The sequence below is a fragment of the Pongo pygmaeus genome, chromosome 17 (assembly GCF_028885625.2).
Source record: "Pongo pygmaeus isolate AG05252 chromosome 17, NHGRI_mPonPyg2-v2.0_pri, whole genome shotgun sequence".
Classification (NCBI taxonomy): domain Eukaryota; kingdom Metazoa; phylum Chordata; class Mammalia; order Primates; family Hominidae; genus Pongo; species Pongo pygmaeus.
Window position 1 is genome coordinate 40691939 of NC_072390.2, and position 26779 is coordinate 40718717.

Sequence of the window (26779 nt, forward strand, 5' to 3'; positions counted from 1 at the left end):
ATTAATACTTAATTTTAGAAAACTACCCCTGGAATCTAAGAAGTCATTTTCCAGACATTAATTAATGGTAAGAATATATGAGCATTGTAATTGAGGGGGAAGGTAGAATTTCAATATAGAGAAATGTAGGCTGGATGATAATACCAGTGTATGGGTTTGTTACTTACTGAATGACTATGGCTAAGAAGGCTCTTGTTACCTTGTAGTAAACTAGGTATATGATACGTAGTTGTCTAGAAGGTTCAGTCCAAGACCACAGAATAAGGCCTAGATGGTATGCCAATCAAGTTTGCAGATAATAATGGGCTTGGAGGGTTGGCTTTTTGTGGAATGTAATAGAGTGTAGCAACATAGGAGAGAACATTGGTCCTGGAGTTTGAATCCCAGCTCTACCACTTGATAGCTTTGTAATCTAGGCAAGTTATTAATCTCATTGTTTTTGTGTGTTTTTTTTTTTTTTTTTGGATGGAGTCTCACTCTGTTGCCCAGGCTGGAGTGCAGTGGCACGATCTCAGCTCACTGCAACCTCCACCTCCCAGGTTCAAGCCATTCTCCTGCCTCAGCCTCCCGATTAGCTGGGACAACAGGTGTGTGCCACCACTGCCGGCTAATTTTTTATTTTTAGTAGAGATGGGGCTTCACAATGTTGGCCAGGCTGGTCTCGAACTCCTGACCTCAGGTGATCCACCTGCCTCGGCCTCCCAAAGTGCTGGCATTACAGGAGTGAGCCACCGCACCCGGCCTAATCTCATTCTTTTTTTCTCTTTTTTGTTTTCTGAGATAGAGTTTCGCTCTTGTTGCCCAGGTTGGAGTGCAATGGCGTGATTTCACCTCACTGCAACCCCCCCCCCAACCACTGACCCCACCCGGGTTCAAGCAATTCTCCTGCCTCAGCCTCCCGAGTAGCTGGGATTACAGGCATGTGCCACCATGCCTGGTTAATTTTATATTTTTAGTAGAGATGGGGTTTCTCCATGTTGGTCAGGCTGGTCTCGAACTCCTGATCTTAGGTGATCCACCCGCCTCAGCCTCCCAAAGTGCTGGGATTACAGGCATGAGCCACCACGCCTGTCCCAATCTCATTCTTAATGTCAGCTATATTGTCTCTAAAATGTGGTTAATACCGTCTTAAAAATATCATAAGGGTTAAATAGAATAAGTATACAGAGTCTGCATATCACAGAACTCTGGGGAACACCATTTATGTGGAATACAATGTTGCACAGCAGAAGTGTCATGAATATTTAAGGTACTTATGCAGCATTTGTCGATAGGTACTCTGTGGTTGCTATTTAGCTAACATGTATGAGGACCCTCCAAATTCTCAGCCGTCTGAAAGTATGGGTCTTTAAGTTATCTCAGTGCCTACCTTTCCCTATTTTTTAAATTAAAAAGATGATACTTATTGTAGAAAATTTGGAAAACAGAAAAATTACACAAAAATATTACCCTCCCCCTAAAGTTTTGAGTGTATTTTAAAAACCTTCTTTTAAAAAAAATTGAGACAGGGTTGGGCATGATGACTCACATCTTGCAATCCCAGCACTTTGGGAGGCCGAGGCAGGCAGATCACTTGTGGTCATGAGTTCGAGACCAGCCTCGCCAACATAGCAAAATCCTGTCTCTACTGAAAGTACAAAAACTAGCCAGGTGTTGTGGTGCATACTTCTAATCCCAGGTACTTGGGAGGCTGAGGCACGAGAATCACTTGAGCCCAGATGTATGCAGTGAGCTGAGATCGTGCCACTGCACTCCAGCCTGGGCAACAGAACAAGACTCTGTCTCAAAGAAAAATTAAAAAATTGAGACAGTGTCTTGCTGTATCACCCAGGCTGGAGTGTATTAGTACAATCAGGGCTCACTTCAGACTGACCTCCCTAGCAAAGGCAATTCTCCCACGTCACCCTACTGAGTAACTGGGACTACAGGTGTGCCTCACTATGCCCAGCTAATTTTTTTTTTTTTTTTGGTACATTTGGGATCTCACTGTTTCCCAGGCTGGCCTTGAACTCCTGGGCTCGAGCGATCTTCCTGCCTCGGCCTCCCAAAGTGCTGGGATTACAGGCGTGAGCCACTGCACCTGGCCCCTAATCTCCTTTTTAAATGTCATCTTTATTGAGGTAAAATTTTTGTTATTAAAAAAGGGGAACCTAGGCTGGGCGCAGTGGCTCACACCTGTAATCCCAGCACTTTGGGAGGCCGAGACGGGTGGATCATGACGTCAGGAGATCAAGACCATCCTGGCCAACATGGTGAAACACTGTCTTTACTAAAAATACAAAAATTAGCTGGGCGTGGTGGTATGTGCCTGTAATCCCAGCTACTCTGGAGGCTGAGGCAAGAGGATCACTTGAACCAGGGAGCTGGAGGTTACGGTGAGCCGAGATTGCGCCACTGCACTCCAACCTGGTGACAGAACGAGACTCCATATCAAAAAAAAAAAAAAAAAAAAAAAAAAAAATGAGGAACCTGGCTGGGTGCGGTGGCTCATGCCTGTAATCCTACCACTTTGGGAGGCCAAGGCAGGTGGATTACTTGAGGCCAGGAGTTCAAGACCAGCCAGGCCAACATGGCAAAACCCGGTCTCTACTAAAAATACACAAAAATTAGCCAGGGTATTGTGGTGCATGCCTGTAGTCTGAGCTACTTGGGAGGCTGAGGCGTGAGAATCGCTTGAACCCGGGAGCAGAGGTTGCAGTGATCCAAGATTGCGCCACTGCACTCCAGCCTGGGAGACAGAGCAAAACTCTCTCAAAAAAAAAAAAGGAGCCCATTTACGGTGAATTGAGTGCTGAAACATTTAATAAAGGTGTAGCACCAATGAAATTAAGATATAGAGCATTTCATTCCCAAAAGTTTTTTGTCTCTTTGGAAATAAAAATGTTATGCATACCTTCTCTATTTTTCACATAATTGGGATTCTGTGATATCACTTTTATATCCTGATTTTCACTTATCATTATATGGTGACAATTTTCTGTATTATGAACTCAACACTTTAATTTTTTTTTTTTTTGGAGACAAAATCTCATTCTTTCTTTCGCCTAGGCTGGAGTGCAGTGGCATGACCTCAGTTCATTACAGCCTCCACCTTCTGGGTTCAAGCACTTCTCCTGCCCCAGCCTCCTGAGTAGCTGGGATTACAGGTGCGTGCCACCATGCCCAGCTAATTTTTGTATTTTTGATAGAGACAGGGTTTCACCATGTTGGCCAGGCTGGTCTCAAACCCCTGGCCTTATGTGATCCACCTGCCTTCGTCTCCCATAGTGCTGGAATTACAGGCATGAGCCACTGCAGCCGTCCAGTTTTTTTTGTTGTTGTTTGTTTGTTTTTGAAACAGGGTCAAAACTGTTTCACTCTGTCTCCCAGGCTGGACTGGAGTGGCTTGAACATAGCTCACTGCAACCTCAAACTCCTGAGCTCAAGTGTTCCTTGCCACAGCCTCCCAAATAGCTGGCACCACAGGCGGGCACCACCAGGCTTAGCTAATTATACAAATTTTTGGGCCAGGCGTGGTGGCTCACGCCTCTAATCCCAGCACTTTGGGAGGCCGAGGCAGGCGGATCACGAGGTCAGGAGATCGAGACTGTCCTGGCTAACACTGTGAAACCCCGTCTCTACTAAAAATACAAAAAATTAGCCGGGTATGGTAGCGGGCGCCTGTAGTCCCAGCTACTCGAGAGGCTGAGGCAGGAGAATAGTGTGAACCCGGGAGGCGGAGCTTGCAGTGAGCCGAGATCGCGCCACTGCACTCCAGCCTGGGCGACAGAGCGAGACTCCATCTTAAAAAAAAAAAAATTTTTTTTTGTAGAGATGGCGTTTCACCATTTCGCCCAGGCTGGTTTTGAACTCCTGAGCTGAAGCGATCCACCCATCTCAGCCTCCCAGAGTGCTGAGATTACCAATGTGGTCAGTGCTAACTATATCCTGGATTCTACGCTAAGTGCCATAGATGCAGTAGTAAATAGGGTAGATATTCTGTGGGTTTAGTTTTTGTCTAACAAACTTATTTTTGTAAAATAATATGTACATATAAAAAAATCAAATATGGAAAGTAAGAAGAAGAAAGTAAAAATCACCTGAAATCTAACAACCTATCCTTAAAAAATGAAATTTAATAGAGATAAATAGAAGCTCAATTTTGGCAAATCAGCTGTGTAAATGGAGGATAGGGGAGATATACCATAACTAATAGCATGACCTGGGATATAAACTTCTTGATTGCTTTAATTTTTTCTTTTATTTATTCAGTTCAGGAAATGAGGGAAATTTAAGTGACTTTAAGTTCTTTGTAAGGAAAACTGTGATGTGAAAAATGGAAGAAAATTGGCCTCTAGTGCCTGAGGAAGGAAACAAATTAGCATCTAAGTGTTTCCAGTCCCATGGAAATGAGAGTGGGCTTATTTTGTGTGGTTGCAGAAGGTACCCTCGCATCTCTGGATATTAATGGGAGGCATGTTTGGTTCCATATTAAGGAAGGACTTATATTTGTGATCTGTTTGTGAAAGAGTAGACACAAACAAATCTCCGTTTTCCTAACCCTGGACTATTTGAAAAGAGGCTAAAAGGTGACTAGTGAGGCATTTTGTATATGTATTAAATTGTGATAGATGAATTCTAGCATCTTTAAGGCTCTTAGATTTGTAAGGATCTGCTATTTTTTCAGGGGCAGTATTTACAAATGCTGTGAATGTGGAGAAATCAGAGAACCTCCATTCAGATCAGCTTGACACCAAGAAATTGGCATTTTGGGATGTTGGGATGTAGCAGTTCGCTGGGCTGAAGGGTAGAGTATGTAAATCATGTACCAACTAGAGAGTGGACACTGGACCACGATACACTTTAATATCTTAATATTTATAGAGGAACGGTGCTATGTAACCTAATACATGATTACATTCTGTCAATATGCTTGTAGAATAAACAGGCCATTCTTTTATGATTGGAAAAAGTGAGTCTCAGATATTTATCAGGATTGGATTCAAAGAAACTTGGTCACTGGTCTTCAGAGAAGAGACTAACATTCAGTTTCCCTTTGTTTTTAAGCACTTTCTATTATATTATTGCTTCTCATTGAAATTGGGCCTTTGAGATAAATAATTGGTTAAGGTTGCAAAAGGAGTGTTTTGCATCTTGAAAACACTTTGGTCTGAAGATGAGCTGGTTATTTTATTCTCAGCATTGCCTGTCTACAGCTATTCTAATATTGCCTCCTACTGGTGTTTTGAGTACTTAGTTGAAGAAAAGTTTGAATTGTGGATCTCTTGGCATTAATAGCTACCTGCTCAAAAATTCAAAAATCCTCTCACATATATTGTCTCATTTGGTTCCTTTAACAATCCAGTGAGGTAGGTCTGAGGTTTACCCATCCATGAACATGGATATCTTCCATTTATTTAGATCTTCTGTAATTACTTTCAACATACGTTTTTCAATGTGTTTTTTACATGTTGAAAGTAATTAAAGTATGAAGACATTTCGTAGTTTTCATAGTGTTAGTTTTGTACTTTGTTAAATTTATCCTTAAAGTATATTATTCTTTTTGGTGCTATTGTGAATAGAATGATTTTCTTAATTTCATTTATGGTTATTCATTGCAAGTGTATAAAAATACAGTTGATTACTGAATATTGGTCTTGTATCCTGCTACCATGCTAAATTGATTAATTCTAATAGTTTTTTAGAGGGTTCATTAGGATTTTCTATATATAGTAGTTCCTCTTCCCTTATCTAATGTTTTCATTTACCCATGGTCAACTGCCTCCAAAAATATTAAGTGGAAAATTCCAGAAATAAACAATTTGTTTTAAATTGTGTGCCATTCTGAGTATCGTGACAAAATCTCCCTCCATTCCGCTGCATCCTGCCTGAAATGTGAATCATCCCTTTGTCCAGTATATTGACACTCTGTACACTTACCTACCTATTAGTTACTTAGTAGCCCTCTTGACTGTTATAGTACACAGTATTACAGCGTTGTGTTCAGGTAACCCTATTTTAATTAATAAGGGCCCCAAAGCTTACAAGAGTGGTGATGCTGGTGGCATTTTTTTTTGTTCTATTCTATTTTTATTTTTATTTATTTTATTATTAGTTATTTTATGTATTTATTTTATTATTATTGTTGCCAATATGTTACTGTGTGTAATTTATAAATTAAATTTTATCATAGGTATGTATGTATAGAAAAAACATAGTATGTGGGGTTCAGCACTGTCTGAGGTTTTAGGCATCCACTGAGATTGTGGGACCTTATGAGATCATGCCATCTGTAAATAATTTTACTCATTCCCTTCTGATTTGGATGCCTTTTATTTCATTTTCTTGCCTAGTTCCCCTTGGTGGAACTCTGAATATAATGTTGAACAAAAGTAGTGATTGTAGGCATCCTTGTCTCATCCTTCATCTTAGATATCCTTGTCTTATTCCTGATCTTAGGGGGAAATTCAGACTTTCACCAAAAGTATGATGTTGTCTGTGGGTCTTCTGTAAATCCATTTATCAGGTTGAGAAAATTTCTGTTTCTCTTTTTTTGGGTCTTTTTATCTGAAAGAAAGACTTGTTGAATTTTGTCAAATGCTTATTCCGCATCTGTTGAGATGATCATGTGGTTTTTGTCTTTCATTCTATCGATAGAGTGTTTTATAGTAGTTAATGTTTGGATACTAAACCACCCTTGCATTCTTGAGATAACTATCACTTGGTCATGGTATATAATGCATACAAACCATTGTTGGATTCAGTTTGCTAGTACTTGGTCAAGAATTTTTGTGTCTATATCTATAAGGGATATTGGCCTGTGGTTTTCTTGTGATGTCCTTGTCTGTTTTTGGTATCGTTAATACTGACCTTATAGAATGAGTTGAGACATGTTCCCTGCTTTTTTATTTTTTGGAATACTTTGTGAAAGATTAACATTAAATTTTCTTTTACATGTTTGGTAGAATTGACCAGTGAAGTCATCTGGTCCTGGGCTTTGCTTACAGATACTCTTTTGATTCAATATCTTCATTTCTTAAAGGCCTATTCAGGTTGTCTATTTTTTCTTGAGTCAATTTCAGTAGTTTATGTGTTTCTAGGAATTTGTTTCATCTAAATTGTCTAATTTATTAGTTTATAATTGTTTATAGTCTTCCCTTATAATCCTTACTTGTATAATACTTATGCCCCCCCACCCCCCCACCCCCCGATTTTATTTTGTTAATTAATTTATTTTTTTGAGACGGAGTTTTGCTCTGTTGCCCAGGCTGGAGTGCAGTGGCATGATCTTGGCTCACTACAACCTCTGCCTCCCGGGTTCAAGTGATTCTTCTGCCTCAGCCTCCTGAGTAGCTGGGACTACAGGCATGTGCCACCATGCCCGGCTAATTTTTTTGTATTTTTAGGGGAGACAGGGTTTCACCATGTTGGCCAGACTGGTCTCGAGCTCATGACCTCAAATGATCTACCTACGTTGGCCTCCCAAAGCGCTGGGATTACAGGCCTGAGCCACCATGCCTGGCCTCACACCTGATTTTAATAGTTTGAGTCTTTCCTTTGTTCTTAGTTATTCTAGATAAAGGTTTGTCAGTTTTGTTTATTTTTTTTTCCAAAGAACAATCTTTTGGTTTTGTTGATTTTTCTTTTTTTTCTCTTTTAGTAAATTTTAGTTTTAATACAGAGTGAAAGAAAATAAAAGCTTAATAGGCTAAAACAAGTCAGACACCCATTCTACACAGATAAAAACCTTCACAAAGGTCAACTGAAGTAATCCATAGCTGAAACTGAATTGTGCAGATTTTCAATGAAGTCATCAAAGTCATGTAACACAAAAGTCGATTATATTTACACACTCAGCAAGCCCTCTAAGAAATGTGCCCCAAGAAGCATTAGCCTTTGTTTTGTGCCATCCCAAAGACTTGCACATTTTATTTTTCAGATAGCTTAACATTTTTAATAGAGTGTGTTTTCTACCATGCGATAATGCTTTGGTACTATTCATACAGGGTCTCGCCTGTCCTAAAGACTTGCCATTTCCCCAAGAGGAGCTTTGATTCTGCTTTAGAAGTTTTATATAAATTAAAATCTTTATCAAATATTAATATGAAGGGAGGCACAGGATGCAACATATATAGTCAAGTTACCTCTCTGTATATTTAGAAATTACTTTCTCCTCCAAGGGATTTGCAACAGAAAGCTCAGTCTGTCCTGCTTAATAATCAGTAGTACAGGTTTGAATCATCAGAAGCTTGGCAAGACCTTAATATTTCAAAATTATTAACAACTACCTCTAGGGGCAAGTTCATGTTACTGAGTTATGACAAGTTTATTATCGTGAGGGTAAACAAGAGTAGCCAGCCATCTTAAAAATGCCCCAACCACTGCTTCTCAATACAGAAAGACTAAAAACTACATACAGTTTATCATACAACAAATCCCATCTCTGTCCCCTGAAATTCCCCTAGTTTCATTCATTAGAAGGGGATTAAAAAAAAAAGACTTGAAGAGCACTTTACAGCAGCATTCAGCTTTCCTATGAAATACTCAGCATCTTAAATATTATGTACAACTCTTTTTTTAGTAAGTTAGACACTGGCTTCAGAGTTTGTGGGACTGGGGGAAGTCAACCCATTCAAAACTACTCTAGAAATTGTCTTTTGGCAGAATAGCAGGTATCCAAGTTAAAAATAGGAGGGTCATTTGAGACCAGCCTGGCCAACGTGGTGAAACCCTGTCTCTACTAAAACTAAAAAATTAGCCGGATCTGGTGGTGGGCACCTATAAACCCAGCTACTCGGGAGGCTGAGGCAGGAGAATCACTTGAACCCGGGAGAGGAAGTTGCAGTGAGTCAAGATCACGCCACTGCACTCCAGCCTGGGCAACAAGAGCAAAAACTCTGTCTCAAAAAAAAAAAAAAAAAAAAAAAGAGGGTCAGTTTGTTGCTTTGTGGTCTTTTCAAAATTTAGATGGTTTTTTTTGTTCCCCTTCTACATAACAACCTCAGTCACCACTCCTGAGTGGAGATGGGCAGAGGCTCTGGCCCCTGCTCCTATGGCTTCTCGGCAGCTGCTTTCTTATTGCTGCAGCAAGGCTTGAAGAGATGTGTGTCAATGAGGACTTCCCCAAAACGGCCTTTATAGATGATCCCACAACATGCTTTCTGTCTTTTCCAGTATGTGAGGTCTCAAAAGGAAAAAACTGGTGTTCTGTTAGAACCGGAAGCCATCTCTGTATCTGAGCCGTCATCTGACTGGTTACTGTAACAAGGAAATTGAGCTGGGGAGGCACTGGAGGTGGTACTGTGAGCATCAGAATTATTACGTATAAATTCCTTCTGCAGTTTACTGATACGGTTGCTCTTTATCCTGTTCCCAGATGGAGTTTTCACTTTCTTTGGTTTCAATGTAGTCTTTAGACTGGGTCCAGCCCTTGCATCTACCACATGATTCCAGTTTTTTTTTTGATCCTGCTGGCAACTTCTTCCATCTTTTCACAAGCAGGACACAGGCATTGCAAATGTCTCCTGAAGGAGTCTCATGCAATCCAGAACAGCTCTGGAAGTCCTTTTCATAGCGTTTACTGTCAGTGAATCGAGAACTGGAGGACTTAGCTCTGCAAATACAGCAGCCCTCTATACTTCGGTACATCTTTGGCTTGTGAAAACCAAACATCTTTTCTTCTGGGCAAAAGTCTTCCAAAAGCAGCCGTTCCACACGCAATAACGTCCCCGAGGTGCGGAGTGCACGCCAGGCCAGTCCCCCTCAAGTGCTCCCTGCTCCAGTTTTGTTGATTTTTCTCAGTTGTTTTCTATCCTCTATTTACCCCTGCTCTTAATCTTTATTATTTCTTTTCTTCTGCTTGCTTTAGTTTTCATTTTGCTCTTCTTTTTCCAGTGTCTTAAGGTAAAAAGTTGTTAGTGATTTGAGATATTTCTTCCTTTTTAAGACAGGCATTTATAGCTGTACATTTTTCTCTGAATATTGCTTTAGTTGCATCACATAGATTTTGGTATGCTGTATCTTCATTTTCATTCATCTCAAAAGTATTTTCTAGTTTCCTTTGTGATTTCTTCATTGACCCATTGGTTACTTAGAAGTGTGTTTATTATGCACATATTTGTGAGTTACCCCACCTTTTTTTTTTTTCTGTCACTGTTTTCTAATTTCATTCCATTGTAGGTGGAGACCATACATTGTATTAGGTTGGTGCAAAAGTAATTGTGTTTTTTTGCCATTACTTTCAATGGCGAAAACCGTGATTACTTTTGCACCAACCTAATATAATTTCAATTTTTGAAAGTTTATTGAGGTTTGTTTTGTGTCCTAGTATATGGTCTATCTTGCGGAATGTTTCTCATACACTTAAGAATGCTATTGTTAGGTGAAGTACTCCATAGATGTGAGTTAGGTTTAGTTGGTTTATAGTTTTTTCAAGTGTTTGATTTCCTTGGTGCTTTTCTGTTTAGTTCTATTCTTCATTGAAAGCGGGGTATTGCAGTGTCCATGCAATTGTTGAATTACTTTTCCTTTTATCACTTTTTGCTTCATATATTTTAGGCTCTGTGTGAGGTATATGTGCTTAAAATGTTGCATCGTGTTGATCTGTTAGCCCCATCATTACAAAATGCCCTTCTTTATCTCTTGTTTAAAGTCTATTTTGATATTAGTATGGCCACTACAGCTTTCTTGTGGTTCTGTTTGTATGATGTCTTTTATTTTCAACTCTTTTATATCTTTGAGTCTAACGTATGTCTCTTGTAGGGAGCATATAGTTGAATTTTGTTTTTTATCCAACCCAGCACTTTCTGCCTTTTGATTGGATTATTTTGTACATTCACATTTGCATTTAATGTTACTATAGTTGGACTTAGGCCTGCCATTTACTTTTGTTTCCTATATGTTTCTTTTACTTTTTCCTCTATACTTTTCCTGCTTTCTTTTGTATTAAGCAAATATTTTCTAGGGTAACACTTATCCTTTGTAATTTTTTCAACATGTTTTTGAGTGTTTTTCTTAGAGGTTGCTTTAGGGCTTACAATATGAATCTCATTGGAATCTCCTTCGTGTATATTAACTTATTTCAGTGAGACAAAGAAGCCCTTTCTTTTATATAGTTCATTTCTGGCTTTCCTTTGCGTGCGTGTGTGTGTGTAATTATTGCTTTATACCTTGCATCTAGTTATATTACAGACTCAACAATTATTATGTTACATAATTTTATGTCTTTTAAAGAAGCCGAGGCTGGGTGCGGTGGCTCATGCCTGTAATCCCAGCACTTTGGGAGGCCGAGGCAGGCAGATCACGAGGTCAGGAGATTGAGACCATCCTGGCCAACATGGTGAAACACCGTCTCTACTAAAAATACAAAAATTAGCTGGGCGTGGTGGCATGTGCCTGTAATCCCAGCTACTCAGGAGGCTGAGGCAGGAGAATTGCTTGAACCAGGGAGTCGGAGGTTGCAGTGAGCCGAGATCGCACCACTGCACTCAAGCCTGGTGACAGAGCGAGACTCCATCTCAAAAAAAAAAAAAAAAAAAAAAGCTGAGGGAAGAAGAGAGCAAGGACGTGTTTATGTCATTTGTTATATTACCTTATTTGTCTTTTCTGGATTTTCTTCATTTGTTCCTTTGCTTCTGACTTACCATCTGAAGTACTTTTAGTACAATACAGCTTTGCTTCCACCCATTTCCTCTGTGCTTCTATTTGTAAAAATTTTACATTCCTATATGTTAAATTTCCAAAGACATAATTCTATATATATTGTTCTGTACAATAGTTTTTTAAAACCAGTTATGAAAGAAGAAGTAATAATACATTTATACTGCCAAATTACATAATTACCAGTGCTCTTTGTTTTTTCCACGTGAATTTGAATTACTGCCTTGGTCACTTGTTTTCAGCCTGAAGAACTTCATTTAGTGTTTTTTGTATGGCGTTTCTGCTGCTAATGAATCTTCTCAGTTTAAATTAAAAAAAAATTTTTTTTAGAGACAAGGTCTTGCTCTGTCGCCTGTGCTGGAGTGCTGTGGTGTGATTATAGCTCACTGCAACCTTGAATTCTTGGGCTTGAGTGATCCACCTCAACCTTTCCAGTAGCTGGAATTACAGGTGTGTGCCACCACAATGGGCTACCTTTTAAAATTTTTTTTTTTTTTTTTTTTTTTGTAGAGGTGGGGTCTTGCTTTGTCCTGGACTCAAGCAGTCCTCCTGCTTCAGCCTCCCAAAGTGCTGGGATTACAAGTCACTGTGCCAGCCTGTTTTTAAATTTTAAATGTCTTTGCCTTCCTTTTTTCTTTGTTTTTGAACATTTTTATTACCATGTGTCTTGGTGTGGGGCTCTCTTTGCATTTACCTTACTTGGGGTTTCTTGAGCTACTTTGATGTCTGGATTATTTTCCTCCAAATTTGGGAAGCTTTCAGCTGTTATTTCTTTGTTTTTTTTTTTCCTGTTCCTTTCTCTCTCCCCTCTCTTTCTGGTACTCACATTATGCCTGTTTTGGTGTCTTTAATGGTGTTCCATGTTTTCTGAGAATCTGTTTATTTTTCTTTTTTTTTTTTTTTTATTATACTTTAAGTTCTAGGGTACATGGGCACAACGTGCAGGTTTGTTACATATGTATACATGTGCCATGTTGGTGTCCTGCACCCATTAACTCATCATTTACATTAGGTATATCTCCTAATGCTATCCCTCCCCTCTCCTCCCCCCCTATGACAGGCCCCGGTGTGTGATGTTCCCCACCCTGTGTCCAAGTGTTCTCATTGTTCAATTCCCACCTGTGAGTGAGAACATGCAGTGTTTGGTTTTTTTGTCCTTAGGATAGTTTGCTGAGAATGATGGTTTCCAGCTTCATCTGTGTCCCTACAAAGGACATTATCTCATCCTTTTTTATGGCTGCATAGTATTCCATGATGTATATGTGCCACATTTTCTTAATCCAGTCTATCATTGATGGACATTTGGGTTGGTTCCAAATCTTTGCTATTGTGAATAGTGCCGCAATAAACATACGTGTGCATGTGTCTTTATAGCAGCATGATTTATAATCCTTTGAGTATATACCCAGTAATGGGATGGCTGGGTTAAATAGTATTTCTAGTTCTAGATCCTTGAGGAATTGCCACACTGTCTTCCACAATGGTTGAACTAGTTTACATTCCCAACAGTGTAAAAGTGTTCCTGTTTCTCCACATCCTCTCCAGCACCTGTTGTTTTCCTAACTTTTTAATGATTGCCATTCTAACTGGTGTGAGATGGTATTTCATAGTGGTTTTGATTTGCATTTCTCTGGTGGCCAGTGATAATGAGCATTTTTTCATGTGTCTGTTGGCTGCATAAATGTCTTCTTTTGAGAAGTGTCTGTTCGTATCCTTTGCCCACTTTTTGATGGGGTTGTTTTTTTCTTGTAAATTTGTTTGAGTTCTCTGTAGATTCTGGATATTAGCCCTTTGTGAGATGAGTAGATTGCAAAAATTTTCTCCCATTCTGTAGGTTGCCTGTTCACTCTGATGGTGGTTTCTTTTGCTGTGCAAAAGCTCTTTAGTTTAATTAGATCCCATTTGTCAATTTTGGCTTTTGTTGTCATTGCTTTTGGTGTTTTAGACAGGAAGTCCTTGCCCCTGCCTATGTCCTGAATGGTATCACCTAGGTTTTCTTCTAGGGTTTTTCTGGTTTTAGGTCTAACATTTAAGTCTTTAATCCATCTTGAATTAATTTTTGTGTAAGGTGTAAGTGTAAGGAAGGGATCCAGTTTCAGCTTTCTGCATATGGCTAGCCAGTTTTCCCAGCACCATTTATTAAATAGGGACTCCTTTCCCCATTTCTTGTTTTTATCAGGTTTGTCAAAGATCAGATGGTTGTAGATGTGTGGTACTATTTCTGAGGGCTCTGTTCTGTTCCGTTGGTCTATATTTTTCATCATTCTTTTTGTTCTTTGGATTGCATAATTTCTATAGATTTATCTCCAAGTTTGCTGATCTTTCTTTTGCCAGTTTAGGTTTACTTTTGAATCTCTTGTGAATTTGTTACTGTAATGACAGAAGTTCCGTTTTTTAAAAATAATATCTATCTCTAGTGATATTCTAGATATATCACACCTTCCTTCTTTAAGTATGGTTCCTTTTATTCCTTTGAACATGCTTACAATTGTTACTCTGACATTTATGAAATCTGACATCTAGTCTGTCTCACAGGTGGTTTCTGTTGCTTGCTTTTCCCCCGGGTTTATTGTCTCACTTTTCTGTTTCTTTACATGTCATAGTTTGTTGTTAACTATAGAGTAGCAACTCTTAATACTGGTCCCCACTCCCTTGGGTGTGTTACTGTTTTTTGATTTTTAAAAAATGTTTGGCTAGACTGTTTTAGTGAGGTCTCCTTTTGGTCCAATAAGCAGCTGCTGATGTTGCTTTTTAGAGGGCACATCCTTGAACATGAGCACTGTCATCTTTAGCAGGACTCTGTCTCTTTGCCTCATCTCTCTGTTAAGCTGTCTGCTTATGCTGGTATCACACCTGGCTGTTAGGATCCACTCATTGCCAGCTGATCCGCCCTATTGTTTTCAACAATGCCCTAGAGCCTAACTTGTTCCACAGTCTGATCCAATTAAATTTGGGCTCCTTTACAGAGATAATTTTTTAGGCGAGTGTTTGAGGTTTGTTCTGACCCAAGGAGGACCCTTCTTAGTTGTCTCTTTGGTTTTCTTTGGTAAACTAGTAGACTTATGGTTTAGCTTGTATCTCTCATGAAGCTACCAGCCTCCTCTTAATTGCTGTTTTGTATTTGAGGGTGCCTTTAGCCTTGAACTTCTCCACTCTGTTTAACGTAAAGACATTTCAGTTAGGGAGATATTGGGAGCAGAGATCGGGACTGTGGCTTTCTTCTCTCTGAGTGATATCCCTGCTCTAGGAACAGGGTACTGGGTGTGGGCAGTACTCAGGTCTTTTCTGCTTACCTCTCCCAACATGGAACACCTCCACCCTGTGAAAGAGCTGGGGTGAGACACTTGAGGTCCAAGTGTTCCCAGTGTGCTGTCCTTGACATACAGATTTCCTTTTATGAATGGGAATGGGTGAAAGAAGGGAGACTTGAACCTCTAAGATGCACCTGTCTCAAGTTTATCCTCTTCAATATGTAGCTGGGATGGGGGTGAGGATTGGGGGTAGATGAGAAATGCAAGTGACTTCCTCCTCCTGGGAAGATACCATAGCCTTAGACTGGGAGGTTAGGAGAGAGGGAGCCCTGTGTTCTTGGCCACACTCCCTGGAATGGAATTTCTGTCATGTTGAGCTGAGAAGGGAAAGAGAGGGGAGTTGATTGCAGCAAATGCCACATATTCTTGCTATTCTTACTGAGTTTTAGCAGGTCTCCAATAACTGTAGTCATTTTCTGCATGCCTTAGGACAGTTTCCAAACACTTTTTTTGAGACAGAATCTCTCCGTGTTGCCTAGGCTGGAGTGCAGTGGCGTGATCTCGGCTCACTGTAACCACCGCCTCCCAGGTTCAAGCGATTCTTGTGCTTCAGCCTCCTGAGTAGTAGCTGGGATTACAGGTGCCTGCCACCACACTCCGCTAATTTTTGTATTTTTTAGTAGATACGGGGATTCACCCTATTGGCCAGGCTGGTCTCAAACTCCTGGCCTCAAGTGATCCGCCTACCTTGGCCTCCCAAAGTGCTGGGTTTACAAGTGTGAGCTACCATACCTGACCAGTTTCCAAAAACTTTGAATGGTTGTTTTATAAAAATAATTTTCACCAGTTATGCCTATTTTACTGGGGAACAGGGTTGTAGAGATCCTCTTGCCACCATTCTGAAAGTGGAACTCCAGCTGTGAATATTTTTGTTTGTGCCTCCTTTTGACACAAAAGACTTTTTTTTCTTTAAAAGATTTTATTTATTTTTAGAGACAGTGTTGTGCTCTGTCACCTAGGTGGAAGTGCAGTGGCACCATCATAGCTCACTACAGCCTTGAACTTTTGGGCTCAAGTGAGCCTCCCACCTCAGTCTCTTGAGTAGGGCTACAGGCACACGTCCACTGCATTTGGCTAATTAAAAAATTGTTTTTGTAGAGACAGGGTCTCACTTGTTGCTGAGGGTAGTCTCAAACCCCAGGTCTCAAGAGATCCTCCTGCCTTAGCCTGCCAAAGTGTTGGGATTACAGGCATGAGCCACCATGCCTGGCCAAGAATTACTTTAGGTTAGAAATACTGAGTTACAGGATATGCAAATGGAAATAAATTTGATGTAAACTTGAAGAAAGTAGTTAGTTGTACCAAATTGCACTACCACCAACAAGGTGTTAGAATTCCTGTTGATACACTTTTCTCTAACCCTTGGTATTGTCATTGGTCATCTTCATCTTTGCTTGTCTATGTAGATATGAAGTGATACTTCACTGTGGTCTTAATTTACCTTTCCCTGTCCTTGGCCTCTGTGTTTCTTTTGTGCATTTTGGATACTCATCCTTTGAATATATGTGAACCAAAATTTCGCTTCATTTTGTGGCGTGTCCTATTACCTGATGGTGTCTTTTGCTAAATAACAGTTTTTACTTTTAATGTAGTTGAGTTTATCGAACTTTAAGAAATTCTTCCCTATCCCAAGTTCAGAAAGTCCTTTCTTTCGCTCTTTCTGTCTTTCTCTCTCTCTCTTTCTCTTTTTTGAGACAGGGTCTTGCTCTGTGTCCCAGGCTGGAGTGTAGACGCAATCTTAGCTCATTGCAGCCTCGAGCTTGTGGGCTCAAGCTGTCCTCCTGCCTCAGCAGTTGTCCCAAGTAGCTGGGACTACAGGCTACAGGCATGCAGAAAGATAATTTTCTACATTGTCTAAGAGTTTAAAAATTTTTCCCTTTTACTTTTATATTCTAATACACCTGGTTTTTGTGAATGTGTGTGAAATAGGCATCTGAAAGGTCAACCTAAAAGAAAGAAGCTGAGGCAGAATTAATATAGAGAGTTTATTTGGGCCAAGGTTGAGTACAGCTGCCCAGGACACACAAATTGCCTTGGGGAGTGCGTTTGTAACAAACAGGTTTTTAAAAGCAGAAAAAGGGATAAAGAGTGGGTTGATTAAAATATTATTTGTCAGCTGGGTGCAGTGGTTCACACCTGTAATCCCAGCACTTTGGGAGGCTGAGGTGGGAGGATCACCTGAGATCAGGGGTTTGAGACCAGCCTGGCCAACATGGCAAAACCTCATCTCTACTAAAAATACAAAAAAAAAATCAGCTGGGCATGGTGGTGCGCGCCTGTAATCCCAACTACTGGGGAGGGTGAGGCAGGAGAATCTCTTGAACCCAGGAGGTGGAGGTTGCAGTGAGCCAAGATTGTCTGGGCGACAGAGCGAGACTCTGTCTCAAAAATGAAAAAAAAGTTATTTGTCAGGAATCCTCATTGGTTTACAGAAATAACATTGATTGGTTATACATTGTTGAACTATAGAGTGTGGTTTATGTTATCTGGCGTTGTGGCATTGTTAGGTTACTTTAGAGCTACTTGTGGCTATAGCAAGCAGTTTCAAGAGAGGATTGATTACATAGCAAAGGGGAGTAAGACCTAATTGCTGTCTCATTTTAATGCCTCTCTGGGGGAGATAATTTTAAAGGGCTCACATTTATATATATTTTTCTTTCTCAAATTTTATCTTTTCTGTATAGATAGCTAATTGACCAGCCCCATTTACTGAATAGTCTCTCCTCATAAGTCTACAGAGCCTTTTAGGAAAATGTGATATGATATATCTGCATGAGTTGATTTGGGGGTTCTCTATTCTATTCCACTGGTCAGCTTATTCAGTCTTATGCTGTTAACCACACCATCTTAATTACTGTAGCTTTATAGTGTTGATGTCATGAAGGAAAAGTGTTTTGCTTTCTTCAGGAGCATCTCATTATATTCATAGATTTTAAATTTTTAAATAGCTTGGAGTAAAAACATTTGTTCATCTTTGTATATAAGTAGCAGACATGAAATTCAGTATGTATTGAAGACATCATTTTAAAGTGTTGAAAGAAATGGGAGAAGAAGATATGTGATGGTTATGCTGTATTTAGTGGCTCAGAGGTCACTTTTTTTTTCTTTTTTAAATATAGGAACCGTTTTGATTAAAAGTAACAGTGGTCAGTTGATGTTGGTATCTCCTCAGCAAACTGTAACAAGAGCCGAGACCACAGGTAACATAACCTCAAGGCCAGGAGTACCAGCGAATCCTCAAGCAGTCAAAATTTGTACAGTGCCGGTAATATACCTTAAATATTTTTCATCTTTCTTTGTTTCTCAGCTATAATTTTCATATAAATGTTGTGTATATGTTTGCTAGTAAAAAATAATGCTCAGCTTTTTAGGTCAGCTTCCCTTGAATATGTCAATTTAATAAAGATTTTTGGTTTTGTCCTCTGCTAATTGCCAAAATAGTAAATTCAGTCTTCATATTCAGATTTTATGTCCTCAAAGGAATGTTCAGAGGGCTATCTGCATCTTTTTTGAGACAGGATCTCACTCTATCTCCCGGGCTGGAGTAGAATTGCGTGAACATGGCTCACTTGGTTCACTGCAGCCTCAAGCTCCCGAGCTCAGGTAATCCTCCTGCCTTAGGCTGCCATGTAGCTGGGACCACAACTGCATACCACCATGCGCGACTAATTTTATTTTTTGCACAGATAGCATGTCTCTTTGTTGCTCACACTGGTCTTGAATTCTTGGGCTCATGACAATCCTCTTGTCTTGGCCTCCCAAAGTGCTGGGATTATAGGTGTGAGCCACCGCACCTGGCCTATTTGCATCTTAAATGGAAAGAATATAATAATTCTGCCTCCTGAGTAGCTGGGATTACAGGCGCCCACCACCATACCTAGCTAATTTTTGTGTTTATTTAGTAGAGACACGGTTTTGCCATGCTAGCCAGGCTGGTTTTCAACTCCTGACCTCAGGTGATCTGCCCGCCTCCGCCTCTCGAGGTGTTGGGATTACAGGTGTGAGCCACTGCACTTGACCAGTTCTGCTTTAATTTTAATTTTTGGTAAAATAGTAATATTCTGGTTTTTTTTGTTTTTTGTTTTTTGTTTTTGAGACGGAGTTTCACTCTTGTTACCCAGGCCGGAGTGCAATGGTATGATCTTGGCTCACCTCAACCTCTGCCTCCCAGGTTCAAGTGATTCTCCTGCCTCAGCCTCCTGAGTAGCTGGGATTACAGGCATGTGCTGCCACGCCTGGCTCATTTTGTATTTTTAGTAGAGATGGGGTTTCTCCATGTTGGTCAGGCTGGTCTTGAACTCTTGACCTCAGGTGATCCGCCCACCTTGGCCTCCCAAAGTGCTGGGATTACAGGCGTGAGTCACTGTACCTGGCCTATAGTATTCATTTTTATACAGAAATTATCTTTAAGAAATACAGAAATCTGCTGCATTTCATTAACTTGGCATTGGTAGAATGACTTATTTTACATCCACGGTGATCTTTCTAGATAACTGAAGCTTATCTTGTTTGATAGAGTTAAAAATATTTTTATGGGGCTGTGCACAGTGACTCACGCCTGTAATCCCAGCACTTTGGGAGGCTGAGGTGGGTGGATCACGAGATCAGGAGATCGAGACCATCCTGGCTAACACGGTGAAACCCTGTCTCTACTAAAAATACAAAAAAATTAGCCTGGTGTGGTAGCAGGCGCCTGTAGTCCCAGCTACTCGGGAGGCTGAGGCAGGAGAATGGCATGAACCTAGCAAGTGGAGCTTGCAGTGAGCTGAGATCGCGCCACCTCACTCCAGAATGGGCGACAGAGCGAGACTCTGTCTCAAAACAAAACAAAAACAAAACAAAACAAAAAAAAACACAAAAATTATATATGTATATTTTTTAATGGGTATTTTATTTAAATAAAAATGCTGAATGTAGTTTAGCGTTTTCTTGATGACTCAGGCTCATTGTAATGACAGATTGCATTGTTTTTTGTAATAATCATTCTCTGCCAGTGTTTTTCATTTTTGTGCCCTACTAATTTGATTCTAGGTCCTGAAACAGTCATTTTATGTTACCATATCTATCAATAATAGCCACTCCTTCCCTTTCTAGTTTGGTTTAACTGCTGTGGGTTGAGAATGTAGGTTAGCAGGTTTTTGTTTATAATTAAATATTACATAAGAATCTATTTTTTCTGTATGAACCAAAGAGTCAAGATTAAGATTTTAATGTTGAATACTGTAATATTTATTTAGTTTGAAATTTCAGATAAATGGGTTATTTATTGAATCAGTTGCCACCTTAGAAATATGAAATGAGTGTCATCTGGGCAGCTGACCAGTTAGGTTTATAGTATAGAATGTGCGTAAAACACATTAGGTTATAATTCCAGTCATGACAAATACATTTGCTGTCATAAAGTGTTCTAATGTTCACTGTAGTACTGACTTCAAATTACTAACGCTAATGACTTTGTGTTGTCTTGCTCCCCTCCACCTCCAAGAACTCTAGCTCACAATTAATCAAGAAAGTGGCAGTGACACCTGTTAAAAAATTGGCACAAATAGGAACTACTGTGGTAACCACTGTTCTGAAGCCTTCCTCAGTACAAGTAAGTTGTGCTGGCCATTCGTGCACTGGTTGTTCTCTTAACTTTTTAAAAAATCATTTAGCTATCTCCTGTTAGATATATAAGTTACTGTGTGACATTGAAGATAGCAATTCAGTGATATATGATGGCACTTATCAAACTGGGAACTGTTGGAGGTATGGGAAACAAGATAAACATGGTGTACATTCTTGGAATACCAGTTTTACTTCAGTGCATTAAATTAATACAAATCCGCCTAATAGCCATGTGTTGCAGTATCTGGAAACAGGTGCTGAGATAAAATTTGGGATATGTAGGGATAAATACCCATGGAAGGAAAGGAGAGTAGATAAGGGTTTGAACTAGATGTAGGCCCAGTAAAGCCTTAGCCACCCTAGTGGAGAACTTTGGAGCATATATGGCCTGTCAGCATTGTCCCACTATGGGTTAACATGGTTGGCTGGGCCTTAATTCCTACCCTCTGTTCAGTCATTCGATGTGGACTTCCCTGGGAAAATTACCTTTGGGGAAGGTGATCCTCTGCAGCTGAGGGAAGCCTGATGGAACTGATAAATAGAGGCTGTCTAATATCATTCCTAGCAGCTAGCTAGGACAGTACATATCACTCCTTGTCATGGTTCATCACAGGCTACTCCTTGCATCACTTGGATCTGTTTCCTCATACATGTTGGAGATCAGCTGTTCTGGGATTCTCATGGTTTTCTTCTTTGGGGAAACAAAGAGGAGGTTAATACGATGAACTACGGTCCCCACTGCTGCAGCTGGTTTCTGGTGGCACCTGATATTAATTATTTTCCTCTTCCACTGTGCCTTCCTAGATTCCCTTCCCCTCAACTACCAACTATACTGGTCCTTGTTAACTTAAATGATAACATGACCAGACCCTCATCCCTGAGGGATCTGTGGTCTTAATAACCATGTTCATTTGAGGTCAGAGTTGCTACGCTTGTCTATTTATCATCACAGTTGGGCAAGGAAATACAAGGAGGCATTTAAATGAATCACCCGAATCACGTGGATTTGCCACACATACTTCTTTTTGCCTCCATTGTGTAATAGCAACCCTACCTCCTCCAGATGATGGGAGTCGATTACTCTTCCTAAGATAATTACTCCTGTCTTTCCTGCTGGATCGTGGTTACAAGGAACCAGAGTGCAGCTATAGTGTCTATTTTATTTTATTTATTTTTTATTTTGTTTTGTTTTGTTTTATTTTATTTTATTTTATTTTATTTTTGAAGATGGAGTCTCACTCTATCACCTAGGCTGGAGCGCCGTGGTGCGATCTTGGCTCACTACAACCCCTACTCCCTGGGTTCCAGTGATTGTCCTGCCTCAGCCTCCCAAGTAGCTGGGATTATAGGCATGTGCCACCATGCCTAGCTGATTTTTTGTATTTTTAGTAGGGATGGGATTTCACCATGTTGGCCAGGCTGGTCTCGAACTCTTGACCTAGTAATCCGCCTACCTCAGCCTCCCAAAGTCCTGGGATTACAGGCATGAGCCACCGCACCCGACTTTAGTGTCTGTTCTTAGTGTCTATTTATAGGAACTCTTGCTTTGTCCTCTGGTAGAGGTGTTTGCTTCCTGTGGGCAGAAATGGGAAACACAAAGTCCTCCAGTGAGTGTTTGTTGTGAGTGATGGTAAGTGGGGCCATTCATGCTTCTTCTCCTTGATTCCTTGATCTATGGGTTTGTCCTGTTGGGGACATAATACCATATGGAAACTTTTGATTCAATGAATATGCTGAGTCTTGGAGGATGGAATCCCATACTCATAGAGTATTGCCTCTATATTTGTACTTCACCTATACCTCTTGCTGGCTGGTCTAATATTTTACTAGACTCCTAGTTTCTGAGTCAAGACATATGTGATAAAACCAGTGGATCCGATAGTCCTGGGACTACGCATCTTCTTGGAGCATGCTATGTGGAATCCCATGCTAGTGGCTCAGACCCTCTTTTGGTGTTCCAAACTTGAACCATACTGCTCACATTCTTTTCATCTAACAGAAATGATGAGTCATGAATCTGATTTTAAACATAATGTTTTTCTACTAATACCATTTGTTGGCACTTAACATGCTTGACACTTTTTTAGGTGCTTTACATTCATCATCTCGTTTCATCCTTGTGACTATACTATAAGGAAGTGTTATCTCTATTTTATATGAGAGGTTAAGAAGCTTGCCTGATTTCTGCTGGTATGTGGCAGAGTGAGGATTTGAGCCTTTATCTGACTCTGGAAACTGTTCTTAATGACCTATGTACTGATTATCTCAAAACCTACTGTATTTTTTTCCTTAGGATAAATTCTAAGGAGATTATTGGGCCAAAGAATATAAATTTAGGCCTATTGATAGCTACTATCATATTGTTTTATGAAGAAGTTAACCACTTTAGACTATCAGTACTTCGAGTATATCAGTTTTTCATTGGATATAATTCTTAAAGATTGAGTACATAAATAAAACCACAGGTTAAAAAAATATATTGCGGAGAGAAAACATACTTAGCAACATGATCTTAGATACTTAAGACTGCCATTTGTACATTATGGCTCTTCAGGACACAGAGAGCAAATTATGTTGTGCTGGGATAACTGAAGGAACTCCACTGCACTACTACTTCAGGGCCCTTTTGGGAGCCAGTTTAGTGGTAAAGTGAGTTTCTTGGATATTACTTCTTAGAGGGTATCAGGGATTCTCCACATCCATGGACTTTAATTTGTCCCCTGCCAGCTACAGCCACAATTCTGTTTCTGTGTTCTCTGAATATTCGTTGAAGTCTTAATAGTTCTAGAACATGAAAGCTTGTGTTCATTTACTTAGTAATCACAGCCAGTGAACACTAATTATATTTGTAGTTTTTTAAAAAATTACTTTATTTAAAAAATAGAGATGAGGTCTTACTCTGTTGCCCAGGCTGTTCTTGAACTCCTGGGGCTCAAGCAAATCCTCCCGCCTCTGCCTTGCAAAATGCTGGGATTATAGGCATCAGCCATTGCACCCAGCCTATATTAGTAGTTTTTATAAAAGAGACAACCTGGAGCCTGTGAATTTAGATGAGGGGGAAAATCTTTACTAAGCTTAAACTAAAACTTAGAGTTTCTTTCAATTATGAATGTAGGCTTCAAACTATGGAACCATTTTGATGGGGAAAATCTTTACTAAGCTTAAACTAAAACTTAGAATTCCTTTCAGCTACAAATCTAGGCTTCAAACTACAGAACCATGGAGTATTACATTGTGTTAGTACATATCTGTGACTTTGTCACAATAGAAATAATTGAAATTTGTATGTTTCCTCATGTTTGTAGTTATCTTAAAATGCTCATGTTAATCTGTCATTGATATTTTTGTGTGGACCATTTATTTTTCTTAGCTAGTTTAGGTTGATGCATATTTTAAGTTGGGCTACTCCTTAGTGGTAGCCTAGAACAGTGGAAATTAGTAAAGAATGAAGTTAATGATATCTGTCCGCTTTAAGGGATAAGCGTCTCAGTTTTAGGCATGGAAATAAGGAGCTAGAACTTAAAAATGAGAGAAGATACAACTCCTTGTACTTGATTGTCAGACTGTAAATGCAAATGTTGTGTGTTAAGAAATTTTGAAAGTATTTTCCTATTAGGCTTAGTCTGAAATATAACACAAGAACTAGTTAGAAATCTTGTGTTCACTTTTATGTTGCATTTGATGAAGATGTAGTTTGGCCCATTGTTAGATTGGAATCTAATGTGCAAATGACTAGTATTTCTAATTAAATATGAATAAACCTAAAGCAATTGCTGTTTCAGACAGGTACAGAAAATGACCCTCCTTGAAATGCTGTTTCATCTTCTAAATTTCCATACAACTCATTTTATTGGTTCTGTGTACAATTGGTTTTCACACATTTATTTCACATATACTTCAGTCCGTTTTCCTTCTGTCCTCAAGACATGCCTAGTCAGTCAGTGCAGCCTTTTAAAGCATTGAAGTTACCATTGGCTGGTCTGTTGAGTCAAAGGCAGAGTTGTGATTGAGTTTAAGACACTTTGGGCCAGGCATGGTGAGTCACACCTGTAATCCCAGCACTTTGGGAAGCCTAGGCGGGTGGATCACCCGAGGTCAGGAGTTTGAGACCAGCTTGGCCAACATGGTGAAACCCTGTCTCTATTAAACATTCAAAAATGAGCCGGGTGGTGTGGTGGGCACCTGTCATCCCAGCCACTCAGGAGGCTGAGGCAGGAGAATCACTTGAACCCAGGAGGCGGAGATTGCAGTGAGCTGAGATCGCACCACTGCACTCCAGCCTGGGTGACAGAGCGAGACTCCGTCTCAAAAAAAAAAAAAAGACACTTTGAAGGGTGAGGGAGAATGGAATTTATTAGGTGAAAAGGAAAAAAAAAACTCAGCAAAGCCAGAGGGGTTCCCTTTAGCAGGCCCCCATCTCACAAATTGAATCTCGGGTCACCACACAGGAACAGGAGAGGCCAGGCTCCTCCCCCTTGCAAAGGGCCTGATCTTCCCGAGGCTCCACCCCTCCTCCTCCCAGTGGGCAGGCGCGTGGGGGATTCTTCTGGAACCTTTCCCCTAATCTTCCGGTTGCGTCTATCAAGATCATCAGGCATTAGATTCTCACGAGGAGAGTGCAGCTTAAATCCCCTGCATGCGCAGTTCACGAGAAGGTTCACGCTGCTATGAGACTAATGGCACCACTGATCTGACAGGAGGTAAAGCTCAGGCAGTAATGCTGACTTGCCTCCTCTGTGTGTCGCTATTCCTAACAGGCCACAGACCTATAACCGCCCGCGGCACGGGGATTGGGGACCCCTGTGGTAAGATACAAGTAGTAGCTATACTAGAAAGTGTTATGAAGGACAGATTTTTTTAACTGGAGACAGGATAAAACATTGACAAGGAAAATAGAATTCCATAAATGCCCCCTCTACTTATAAACGATAGGACGTTTTTCCTAAACTCACATTTCAGTTGGACCTTAGTTTGCTTCCTGAGGGAGGGGGACGGTACGCCCCCAAGGAACCTCTCCCATCAGTCCTCAGAGGTGATCATAACCACCAGTTAAAATTCCAGATTACACTTTCTTAAATATAGCAGTACAGAGAGTTAATGACTGATTATAAGATAGACGAAAGAGGCTTATTTACTGTATAGAAAACTAAAAATTTATTAGAAAATCTCCACAAGAATTCAGAAGAAACTGAGTGGTAGGTTGGAGAGCAGGACTAAGGATATGAAAAGGAGGGAGACTTCCTTTTGAATGTTGCCTTTGAAGCTCTATCTATATTTAACAAAATTGTACTAACTTAGGTGTAATTTTTAATTTTATCTCTTTTGTTAAAAACTTTATTGTTCTAGTCCTCATCATTAATCAGTAATTTTAAAATCTTATTAAAGTTTTTCCAGGTGAGCCTTTAGTTTACTTTTCTTCTATTATCCTTATTTAATATTGAAATATGTTACAGCCTTTCTCATAAAATGAACTGAACAGCTTTCCCTATTCTGTTTTTCTAGAACATGTTGTATAAGACAGGAGTTATGCAAAAGTGTGGAAAAATCACATGGAAAGTATCTGAGCCTGGAGACTTGAGGGAGGGAGGTCTTTTTGGGTATCATTTCAGTATCTTTAATTTGTCTATTCTAGTTTCTGTGTTTTGTGCTAATTTTGTCATTTCATGTTTTTCCAAAAACCCTTTTGGTTTTGTTTCAAATGTATTAGCATATGGTATTTAATATTTTTATTATGCATTATGAAATATACATGCAAAAAAAGACTACATGTAATATGTACACATATGTAATATGTCTGCTGTTGAAAAAAATAATAGTAAAATGAAGGCCCATATACCCCAAACCCATGTTAGGGCCACCGTGTGTCCCCACTCCTCTCCTTCTATCAATTCTCAGCATTTTAAATGTTCTTCCTGTTTGTAAAGAAAATTTTTTTCTGGAGACAGGGTCTTGTTATGTTACCCAGACTGGTCTCGAACTTCTGTCCTCAAGCAATCCTCCTGGCTCAGCCTTCCAAAGTGCTGGTATTGTAAGTGTGAGCCACTGCACTTGTCCTTCTTCCCATTTTTTACCCTCAGAACATTCTTGTCTAATATATGTTCCAGTCTCTCTAATGTGGGAGATTTTCTTGTACATTCAAATTCACCTATCTTGACTATTATAGGAGATTTTCTTGAAGGTGATAGCAACTTGACCTTTTTGTGTTGCATGCTTGTAGAACATAG

The 26779-nt window shown here is 39.9% G+C and overlaps 1 protein-coding gene and 1 pseudogene across 3 annotated transcripts in view; one reads left to right on the forward strand and one right to left on the reverse strand.

The window, feature by feature from the left end:
- TAF4B (TATA-box binding protein associated factor 4b) overlaps window positions 1-26779 on the forward strand; it is a 168329-nt gene that overhangs the window by 19609 nt on the left and 121941 nt on the right. For all 3 annotated transcript variants that reach the window (XR_010124160.1, XM_054460650.2, XM_054460651.2), the window contains exons 2-3: window positions 18068-18213; window positions 20434-20541. Coding sequence is in view for 2 of the 3 variants with exons in the window: in XM_054460650.2 (XP_054316625.1) it covers window positions 18068-18213; window positions 20434-20541 (254 nt within the window). In the remaining variant the exon portion in view is untranslated. The remainder of the gene's footprint in view (window positions 1-18067; window positions 18214-20433; window positions 20542-26779) is intronic.
- Window positions 8879-11491, reverse strand: LOC134738437 (SIN3-HDAC complex-associated factor-like; annotated as a pseudogene).